Raw genomic sequence first — 12,239 nt, forward strand, 5'->3', positions numbered from 1 at the left:
CTAAAAAAGAAGTTAAGAAACCTCAACCTAGAACCAGCAATTGAAGAACAAATAAACAATTTTCTTATAGAAACCTCAGAGGAAGAAACAAAAACTTCATCCTCCGAGCCTTCCGATGAAAACCTAAATCTAATCCAACAGGATGACCAACTATCATCAATAGATGATGATGATGGGCAAATCAATACTCTAACGAGAGAACAAGATCTCTTGTTTAAGGCAATCAATTCCATACCTGACCCCCAGGAAAAGAAGGTTTTCCTGGAAAAACTTAAGAAAACATTAGAGGTAAAACCTAGGCAAAAGGATTTTATCACAAACAACAAATTCGATGTAAGTAACATACTCAAGAGATTAGAAAATTCTTCAACCAAGCCAACGACAATCCAAGATCTGCAAACAGAGATAAACAATCTAAAAAGAGAAGTAAAAGAACTTCGTCAACAACAAGAAATTCATCAGATCATTCTTTCTCAGCTTGAGGAAGATAGTGATCCTGAAAGTGCCAACAACAGTGAGGAAAACCAACCAGAAAATTTAGAAGATGATATGTTTATGGGATTAATCAACAAGATTAAAATCCAAAATTTTTACATAAACATAAAAATAATTATTAACGATTTCGTTTTAGAAACAATGGCCCTATTTGACACAGGGGCTGATTCAAACTGCATTTTAGAAGGATTAATTCCTACAAAATTCTTTGAGAAAACCTCAAAAAAATTAAGTACGGCAAACGACTCAAAATTAAAAATTAATTTCAAGCTATCAAATGCAATCATTGAAAACCAAGGTCTTAAGATTAACAAAAACTTTCTTCTGGTAAAAAACCTTAAGAATGAAGTAATCTTAGGAACGCCCTTCATTAGAGCCCTGTTTCCCATCCAAATATCTAATGAAGGAATAACCACAAATTATTTAGGAAGAAAAATCATATTTAATTTTTCTACTAAACCAATTTCCAGAAATATAAATCTTATAGAAAATAAGATTAATCAAATTAACTTCTTAAAAGAAGAAGTATCTTTGAATAATATTCAGATACAACTGGGAAAACCCCAAGTAAAAGAAAAAAATTTAGTCTTTATTAAAACATATTGAATCGACCGTCTGTTCTGAATTGCCACATGCATTTTGGGATAGAAAGAAACATATTGTTGATCTCCCTTATGAGAAAGACTTTAGGGAAAAACAAATCCCCACCAAAGCCAGACCAATCCAAATGAATGAAGAACTTCTTCAATACTGTCAAAAAGAAATCAAGGATTTGCTTGATAAAGGCCTAATCCGGAAAAGCAAAAGCCCATGGTCTTGTGCGGCTTTTTATGTCAACAAACAATCTGAGATTGAGCGAGGAACACCCCGCTTAGTCATAAATTACAAACCACTAAATCAAGCATTACAATGGATTAGATATCCTATTCCAAACAAAAAGGATTTGCTTAACAGATTAAATTCTGCAAAGATATTTTCAAAATTTGATATGAAATCTGGATTTTGGAAAATCCAAATCCAAGAATCAGATAGGTACAAAACAACGTTTACTGTACCTTTCGGGCAATATGAATGGAATGTGATGCCATTCGGACTGAAGAATGCCCCTTCAGAATTTCAAAAAATTATGAATGATATTTTTAATCCTTATTCAAAATTTGTCATTGTCTACATAGATGATGATTTAATCTTTTCCCAAAACATTGACCAACATTTCAAACACCTCCAAACCTTCATCCATATCATTAAACAAAATGGTTTGGCAGTCTCCAAATCAAAAATTAATCTTTTCCAAACTCGAATTCGATTCCTTGGTCACAATATTTATCAAGGTACAATCATTCCAATCGACAGGTCAATAGAGTTTGCTAGCAAAATTCCCAACCAAATCTTAGACAAAACCCAATTACAAAGATTTCTAGGTTGTCTAAATTACGTAGGAGAATTTGTCCCCTACTTAAATAATATTGTCAAACCATTGCATGATAGGCTAAAGAAAAATCCGCCTCCTTGGTCTGACCTCCATACCCAAACAGTTAAAGAAATCAAAGTCAAAGTCCAATCCATAAAATGCCTGTATCTTCCCATTCCACAGGCATTCAAAGTTGTCGAAACTGATGCATCAGACATCGGTTACGGTGGTATCCTCAAACAGCAAATACATGGTCAAGAACATGTCATCGCATATACTTCAAAACATTGGAATCCTGCACAATTAAAGTATTCAACTGTTAAAAAAGAAGTTTTAGCAATTGTTTTATGCATTTCCAAATTTCAATCTGATTTATTAAATCAAAAATGTTTAGTAAGGGTTGACTGCAAATCAGCCAAAGACATTTTACAGAAGGATGTAAAAAACCTTGCCTCAAAACAGATTTTTGCAAGATGGCAAGCAATTTTAAGTGTCTTTGATTTTAATATAGAATATATCAAGGGCTCTTCCAACTCTCTACCTGACTACCTCACCCGTGAATTTTTACAGAAAATTCCCGATGCCTCCTAAGGTGTCTAGTTCCTCCGGCAGAGGAGGAAGATCCAGTACAAAAGGTAAAGAGGTTCTACTGGCTCTACCAGAGCCAATAACCAAAAAGGCAACTACAACATCTTCTGGGTCACCTACCCAGACTGGGTCATCAACCCAGAAAGGAAAGATTGAAGGGTCATTGACCCAGATAACTACCGCCAAACATGAGTCATCAACTCAGGAATCCCCAAAACCAACAACAACCAAACAGACTGTGGCTGACTATGCCTGGTCAATACAAACTCTCTTGGCCTTAGAAGATATAGGCCTCACCAAAATACCAAAATTGGCCAAAAAGACCTGGGCAGAAATGGCCTCAGAATCAGACGATGATTCTGAAACAGATCTGCAAAAACAAATCCAAAAGGCCAAACAGACCAAAACTGTCTGCAACCAAAGACCAAGCCAATCGTTGACTCAACAAGAATCAACATCACAACCCAGCAACAGTTATATTTCAAAAAACAAGTTTTTCAATGTTTTACAAATGGAACCAGAATACTGGGACAAGAATCCCTTCAAAGCAACCGCCAAAGTATTCCCCCCAGGATTCCATTACAGGCCAATAGCCACAAACAAAACCCGTAAATTCTACGAATTCATTCTAATAGATACGAACTCAGTATCTATTAAACACTTCAAAGACCCCAAAGATCCAAATCTAAATACCCATTCCACAATCCAAATCCTAAAGGTTATGCAGCCACGACATTATGGCTCAAACCTAAACCAACCCAAAAAATTTTCTGCTCCATTTGACCCCGCAGGATATAATTATTGGGATTACATCGACGCTTGGATCAATGTGTTCTGGCATCAAAATAGTAAATTCAAGCATTCATGGCTAATTTACTTCAAAAATAATACTGTGTATAATTTTCCAAACTGGTTCCTCCAATGGTGGAACTACTTCGGACCAATTCCACAGATATTCCCAGAAGAAGTCCAACAGGGATTCCAACAATTCAACAAGCTCTATAATAGCAAGGAATCACGTATTCCAGCATATTTAAAATACTTTTCTAGTTTTTCCTTGTCATGGATTTTTTCATGGCAATACGGATACGGAAAAACTGAAAACAGCAAGCAATATCCACCGTTACAGAGACACGCCTTTGTAAAATGGTGGTCACAATTCGATACTTCAAAGGCTGCTCCAGATCAAGTCAAGAACTGGTTCCAGAGCAATCCTGAGTTCCTTAAACCTGCTGATCCAGAGACATCTCTGTTCCTGAATCAGAAGTCTCAACTGGCAGCATTCTTAGCAAGCTCAAAATCTAAAGAGAGTCTTGCTCAGAATCTCAAAGAAGTTCTCCAACTACTTCAACAGGAAGTGGAAGAAGAACCTTCCAAGAAGGAAGCTGAATCATCAGAGACTAATGATGACCAAGAAGACGATCCATTCTACCAGAATGAAGATGACTGTTTCGGTATATCATTAGACGACGATTAATTAGTTGTAATAATCATGAATTATTGTAACTAATTTGTCAGAATCTTCTAAGTAATGTATTTTGTAAAAGTTTTGTAACAGTTCTGGTAAACATTACCGACACTATAGAAACAGTAAAAATTGAGTCTATTTAAAGGAGTCCTCGTTCCCTTTGTGAGGCACCGTTTCAGATAGTCTCAGAATCAGGTTTTTAGAGAGAGAAGCTCTGCCTAGGGAAAAACTCTTTGTAAGCTTTTCTTTCAGTTTCAATAAATTTCAAGTTCTGTTTTTCATATCTCCCTTCTCCCCTCACCGATCCTGTGCGGCTTTGCCGCCGCTTCGGTTTCCTTGTTTTCAAAAACCTGGGTTTGTAAGCCGTTTCGGTGTGCCCTTGATATCTGCTTTACAGTTTATATTTCGCTTTCATTTATCATACTGCATCCTTACTTCCTATCTGTCCGTTTGATCTTATTCCGCTGATCTCATATATATATATATATATATATATATTAAATTTTTTAGTGATATAAAAAATTTTATGGAAGGAAAATTCCCTTTAATTTCCCAAGTATATAAAAAATTATCTAAAATAAATTCCAGAACAACAATAAACAATTTCAATTTATCAAAAGTTATATAATGCATGTGGAATTCATACAAAAAAAAAATTCCAAGAGGCCAGGAAAAATCATACCAAACATATAGTTTCAATACCCATTCATACAACAACATAAAATACAAGATAAATACAATAAATGCTATATATTTTTAGTTACCAATAGAATATAATCTCACAAAATTCTCATGAATTTAAAAGATAACAATGTCCTTCTGGGGACTCAGGAGGCCTCCACACTCAAGAACCGACCAAGTAGGCTACTTAGATTCAAAGAATATGACAGATTTAAATAAGGAAATAAAAAAATTCTCTCTTTCAACTAAAAAATAAGAGATAGCCTCTAAATCCAGCAATTATCTACTATTAAACAAAAGATAAGATAAAATCATACATTTCCCTAATTATATTATCTCTAAAGGGAAATTGAAGATCTAAGCATCCAATTTCACCTCTATAAAAGGGGTTCATCAAGGTTCAGGCAATTCACTCTCATTCCACTCATACACTAATACTTGCTTATCTCAACACCAATAACTTGAGCGTTAGAGTGTCATTACAGGTACCACCACCATTTGTGGAGGAGCTCACAGAGAACAATTGTTGTGAGAAAGTTCTATCAAATTTGGTAAGAACATTTGACACCCACCACGGGGCAAGGGAAAAATTATCCTTCGACCACCATCAATGGTTGTGGATGGTGATAACACCCCCGCAGCCAACCAAGAAAGACCACCACAGAGATAGACATCCACCACAATTTGAATGATTACCATAGGGACCCTTGAAAATGGTAGTCCTGCAAAATTAATTTCAAGAGGCCTAGAAAAATCATACCAAACATATTCTTTCAATACCCATTTATATAACAACATAAAATGCAAGATAAATACAATAAATGCTATATATTTTCAGTTACCAATAGAATAAAATCTCATACAAAATTCTCATGAATTTAAAAAATAACAATGTCCTTCTGGGACTCAATAGGCCTCCACACTCGATAACCAACCAAGTAGGCTACTTAGATTCAGAGAATATGGCATATTTAAATAAGAAAAGAGGGAAATTCTATCTTTCAACTAAAAGATAAGAGATAGCCTCTAAATCTAGAAATTATCTATTATTAAAGAAAATGGTAGCCCCGCAACCGTGGTGGACTTCTTGCGTCAGGTGCCTGACGATCACATGTTGATTGTCGTCCTATAAAGGGAGATGGATGCACTAAAATAGAAGAACACCCAAGAGATAGAGAACCTCCAAATATATAGTCCTCAAAGAACAGTACCAAAAGCTTTAGGATGACCACTTGACACACTCGATCTCTATAGTTGTTATTCATCAAACTCACCAGACTGGGACCAATGAAGGTGACAGAACATGGAGAGAAGGAACATCATTGGTCACTCAATTGCTGTAAAAAATAGCAAATATAAGGAATCAACTTCATCCCTTCATTGATAGGATCATTGAAGCACAACTGCCACCTAGATGGGACATTGAACATAGACTATTATGACGGACTCTCGGACCTAGATGAACATGTGGATGCATTCATCACACATATAAACTTGTTCACAAATGATGATGCCCTCATCTATCGAGTGTTCCTAACTACCTTGAAGGGCGCAACCCTTCATTGGTACATTTTTCTGCCGAGAAACTCAATACACTCCTTCGTGAAACTCATTATGCATTTCAGAGATCAATACGCGACAAGTAGACCGTATCACCTTACTGCAGTAGCACTCACAAATATTCGACAAGAAGAAGATGAGCCACTATGTAACTTCATGAAAAGATTCTCTTTAGTCTCCATTCAAATTTGAGGACAAGATAGAGATGTTGCTCCAAAAAGGGTATTTTTAAAGATTTGTTAAAGACAAAGGCTGTCTACATGATCAGGAGCGAGAACAAGAAATGACTCGATATTGGAGGACTTGCAGAAGGAGGAAGCTCAAATTTGGTGTGTAAATGCTACGTGTGTAGCCTCAAGATGATCAACTCGATGGAAGTTAAGAAGAAGCCCACCAGAGGCATGCCACCCATCACATTCATAGATAAGGATTTTGGAAACATCGAGCAATGCCTTAATGATCCTGAGGTTGTCAAAGTCAAGGTGGCAAACTTCCTAGGGCACAAAGTCCTACTAAACAATGGAAGTTCGACTGATGTCTTATGCTCGTCAGCCTTTCAACAATAGAGCATACCGGAGAACTCATAGGATTTGCAAAAGAGACAACCAGCATGATAGGGTACATTCACTTACTGACCACTTTGGAGGATGAGAAAGAATCAAAATCCATCATGATCAAATACCTCTTAGTTGATACCCACACGTCATATAACATACTTATAGGGCGTCCTTCGCTCAATGAGTTGGATGCCATTAACTCAACACCTCATCATGATCAAGAGAATGCTGCAAGCCTTAGAATTGGCAAAGAGAAGAAGGAAATAGATCCTAAGGCACAACTGGTGGCGTGTATTTCCCTCTACAACAATATGGGTGATGCAAAACACAATCCAAGGGATGCAAAACAAAGAGCAAAGATGACAAGAGAGGTCAAACTTTTTTAACTCAATAAGAAATCATCCCAATGTACAAAACATGGATGCCAAATGAATACATAAGTTGAATAATCAATAACCTGATACTAGCAGCAAATGCAAATTTGTTTGCATGGTCCGCATTAGACATGCCGATAATCGACCCTAAATTCTATTGTCACAAGCTAGCTATCTATCCTGAAGCTAGATATGTTGCACAAAGGAAGAGGAAACTCAACCCAGAACGGGGAGAAGTCGTGGATGAAGAATCAAGAAAATTGCTAAATGTAGGGTTCATTAGAGAAGTTCAATACGCCACGTGGTTAGCCAATATGGTGATGTTAAGAAAGCCGAATGGGATATGGAGGATGTGTACTAACTACACAGATCTAAACAAAGCCTACCCTAAGGACTCTTACCTGCTTTCGAGTATAGATCACTTGGTCGGTGGAGCATTTGAATTCCTCATTCTTAGTTTTTCTGTAAGCGTATTCTGGATACAATCAAATCGTGATGTTCAAACAAGATGAGGAGAAAACTCCATTCATGACTAACATGGCTAACTATTGCTATTCGGTTATGGAATTCTGCCTTAAGAACGCTAAAGCCACTTATCAAAGGCTGATGGACAAAATATTCACCAATCAATTGGGAAAGAATCGAGAAGTTTATGCTAATGACATGGTGGTCAAATGTAGAAGCACCATCTTTCTCACAAAAAACTTAGTAGAAATCTTTGCTAAGATATGGAAATACAACATGAAGCTAAACCCGAAAAAAATGCATATTTAGGGTACAAGGATGGAAGTTTCTGGGTTTCATGCTTACTTATAGGGGAATTGAAGCCAAATTGGAGAAGTGCACAACCATTATTGCAATGAGAATTTTGAACACTCTAAAAGAAGTACAAAGACTCATTGGTCGACTAGCAACATTGTCTAGATTCCTGTCAAGAGTTGCATACACAACCAAACCATTCTTCAAATTGTTGAAAAAGTAAGAGGGAAACAAGTGGAATGAGGAGTGTGAAGCTCACTTTCACAAACTCAAACAATTCCTTACTTCACTGCCCATCCTCACCAAACCCCAACCAAGTAAAAAGAGATAATTCTATACCTAGCAGTATTTGAACATGCTATAAGTTTGGTGATCATGGTAGAAGATGAAAAAAATTCAAAATCTCATCTATTACGTCAATCAAGTCCTAAAATGCAAATACTTAATATCAAATGATAGAAAATTTATCCTTGGCTCTAGTCACAATTGCTAGAAGCCTAAGACCATATATCCAAAGTCATCAGATCATGGTTCGAATCAACCACCCTATCCAAATAGTTTTGAAGGAATCATAAATTGTAAGCTGAGTTTGGGCTCAAATATGAACCAAGGGGGCCAATGAAGGCTCAGTGCCTAGCATGCTACATAGTCGAGTTAATAAGCAATACAGAACCAAAATCTGAGTGGTGGAAACTCTATGTAGATGGCTTATTCAATGAAAAAGGGAGTGGCGCTGGAGTCATCCTAGAAAGCGTAGATGAAGTAATCCTAGAATAATCCCTGAGGTTTGAGTTTGCAACGACAAACAACCTAGCTAAGTATGAAGTCTTCTTAGCTGGCCTAAGATTGGATAAGAAAGTAGGAGCTAAGTACCTAAAGTGTTGGGGCAACTCCAAACTCATCACAGGTTAGTTGAATGGAGAATATCAGACCAAAGATCCACATATGATGAGATACTACCATATGGCTACTCGGCTCAAAGAAGTTTTTTTTTCTGAATTCGAGCATCAATAACCATTGCACCTGATTGGTCCTTACATTTTGGACTTATGTGTGATGCAAGTGATTATGCAATAGGAGTTGTACTAGGCCAAAGAAAGGATAAAATTTTTCATCCTATACACTATGTTAGCAAGGTGCTTAATGAACACTAAGTGAAGTATGCAACTATTGAGAAAGAGTTACTTGCCATAGTGTATGCATTGGAAAAGTTTAGAGCTTATTTGATTGACTCAAAAGTGATAGTATATACTGACCGTGTTGCCATCAAGTATTTGTTAACTAAATCGGATTCTAAACCTAGACTTATTCATTGGGTTTTACTGTTGCTGAAGTTTGATTTGGAAATCAAAGATAAGAAGGACAATGAGAATGTTGTAGTTGATCATCTCTCTAGATTGAACAATAGTGAGGTGACCGTTAACAAAGTTGAGATACAAGAAGAATTTCCTGATGAAAAGCTTCTAGCAGTGCAAGAAAGACCTTGGTTTACTGATATGGCAAATTTCAAGGCCACATGAGTAATTCTTGAGGGACTCAATTGCCATCAAAAGAAGAAATTCTTTAAGGATGCTAATCATTATGTGTGGGATGATCCTCACTTGTTCAAGATTGGAGCAAATAACTTGATAAGATGGTGTGTCATTGAAGTGGAAGCCAAGAGCATTCTTTGGCATTGTCACAATTCACCTTATGGGGGCCATTTTAATGGAGAAAGAACTACTGCCAAGGTCTCTAAGAAGTATTTTTCTGGCCCATAATATTCAAAGATGCACATTTGTATGTGAAACAACATGATAAATACCAAAGAACAAGAGGAATTTCATGAAGGAATGAGATGCCCCTGAACAACATTTTTGAAGTTGAAGTTTTTTACTGTTGGGGATAGAATTTGTAGGACCATTATCATCCTCACATTCCAATGAATATATTCTTGTAACAGTGAACTATGTATCAAAATGAGCAGAAGCCATTGCCACACAAAAAGCTAATGCAAAGACAATAATTCAATTTTTGAAGAAAAATATTTTTTTATAGGTTTGGAACTCCTAGAGTTCTCATCAGTGATAGGGGCATTCCCATTTTTGCAATGTGTAACAACAGAAGGCATTGGAGCACCATAGTGTTAGGCACAAGGTTGCATCACTTTACCACTGTTTGAACCCGGCAAGTGCACCGGATTGCGTAAGTAGTATAAAACGGTAAGAACCGAGTATCGAACTCTCGGGGAACTTGTGTTACTTGGTAAAGCTATATTCAGTGAATAGGTGTCTAGTATGAAAAGAGATGTGTCAACTATGCATAGGTATGTAAACTAACTATTAAAAGGAAAATCACGTGAGTAATGATGTGTAAAGACAAGTAGACAACATGTTGGTCTTCCTATTAGCTGCCTGATGTTAAAAGGATATTCTCTAGTTAACAATGCTCATGTGTTCTATGGTGTCTCCTGAAATGCTAAACCCCGATTCCTCATGATAGTCTAGCCTAATCCTGATCAAGCATCGTCCTTAGATTCCTCTTCTTGGACTAAACTTGACCTGAACCACATTAAGACAAACATACAAACAACTAGGTTACCATACCCCGATCCCTCGTGATAATATGATAAACTAGCCCTGTCCTATCAAGTTCTAAGAATCAGACCAGTTTCCACTGTTGAATGATCCTAACAAAGCATGCATCTACGTGATCAAGGCAAAAGCACACAGAAATGACGTACTGATAGCACAGAGAACACATAAAGCATCATTAAATAGATATACAAGTATTTACATCAAGTACCTACAAGGAAGAACCAATAGAGGATTTAGCTCTTCATATCTAGGAAGCTTCCTTTACAACAAAGAGAAGAGAAAAATGAAGGATTGAAGAAATACAAGTAGTGGGGATGTCTCTTCCACCTCTAGAACCTCACAATCACTCACAGACTCATCTCATGCTTTCAGGATGGCTTCCTCTTCTCGCTCAGTTCTCTGCCAGTCTTCTCACAGCAAAGGCTCTCAAAACTCCCTGAAACTTGGACCTTTCTCTCTCTAGAAATCTCTAAACATGCAAAAGCTTCGAGAATTGCCCAAACTCCCTCTCCATTTCTGATTTCAGGCTTAAATAGATGGCCTTGCTAGTGCTTGCACGCTTAGCGCAACTCTGGTTTGCTTAGTGCGCATTAGTGAATTTCGGCTTAGCACGTGTCTTTTTGCTCAGCATATGGACTCAAGTGGTGCGCTTAGCGGGATTAGCCCTCGCTCAGCGAACATTCATAGCTCGTCCTTCTTCCAGATTCTTCCTCGCACTCAGCAAAAGGAGTGTTGCACTCAGCCAGCCGATTGGCTTAGCGAGCGGATGAAAATCAACACTTCACAATCTTGCCTAATTAACTCGAAATTGAGAGGAAATGATTATTAAACACACAGAATGGGAGTACTAAGTATTTGTTACCTATCTTGAACAAAAAGTAATTACAACATTACAAAATAACCATAACTTGGAGGAGTTTGATACAATTTACACAGGTTTTATACACAAAAGTTAGTCGTATTCATCGACTAACAACCACCCACAGACAAATGGTCAGGCTGAAGTCTCAAACAGGGAGACAAAGAGAATTTTGGAAAAAATTATGGCCAGTTCTAGAAAAGATTGGTATACTAAATTGGATGATGCTCTCTGGGAGTACAAAACAACCTATAGAACCCCTATTGGTCTTTCCCCATTCCAGATGGTCTATGGTAAGGGATATCATCTTCCAGTGGAGTTAGAACATAAAGCTTATTGGGCCTTGATGTTTCTAAATTTAGACCTAAAAGCTTCCGAAGAGAAAAGCGAACTACAACTCCTTGACATGGAAGAAATGAGAAGGAACACTTATGAGTCTTCAAGATTGTACAAGGAACAAATCAAAGTCTATCATGACAAGAAGATTCAGCATAAGGATGCCAAGCCATATGGTGCAGTGGAAGAAATAAGAATGAATGCTTATTGTTTAATTCTAGGTTGAGATTTTTCCCTGGAAAATTGAAATCTAAATGGTTAGTTCCTTTCCTGGTAAAGGATATCAAGCCATACAGTGCAGTGGAGTTAGAAGACTCCATTACACAAAGATCTTGGATTAGCAATCGAAAAATATTAAAGCCTTGGTGGTGAAGATGAAAGACTCACCATTTTGATTAATCTAACAAATCCATGACATACAGGCGTCAAACTAAGTAATGTTAAACAAGTGCTAACTAGGAGACAACCTAGCTCTTCTCATTTTTTGAATATTTAGAATTTTGTTTTGTTTTGTATATATTGTGTTGTGATGCATTTGCAATTTCGAGGAGAATAGAAGTGGAAGTGCAAGGCAT

The 12,239-nt window shown here is 37.0% G+C and overlaps 1 protein-coding gene across 1 annotated transcript; it reads left to right on the top strand.

Moving 5' to 3' along the window:
* Positions 1-11,512: 11,512 nt before the first annotated feature.
* On the top strand, positions 11,513-11,890 carry LOC114374039. The gene has a single exon (XM_028331632.1). It carries the CDS (start codon positions 11,513-11,515, stop codon positions 11,888-11,890), a length of 378 nt encoding a protein of 125 aa, XP_028187433.1.
* The last annotated feature ends 349 nt before the right edge of the window (positions 11,891-12,239 follow it).

This window comes from Glycine soja, chromosome 2 (genome assembly GCF_004193775.1).
Source record: "Glycine soja cultivar W05 chromosome 2, ASM419377v2, whole genome shotgun sequence".
Taxonomy (NCBI): domain Eukaryota; kingdom Viridiplantae; phylum Streptophyta; class Magnoliopsida; order Fabales; family Fabaceae; genus Glycine; species Glycine soja.

Bases quoted from the DNA above. Each gene is read 5' to 3' on its own strand.
- LOC114374039 (XM_028331632.1), top strand. From the start codon at position 11,513: ATGGCCAGTTCTAGAAAAGATTGGTATACTAAATTGGATGATGCTCTC.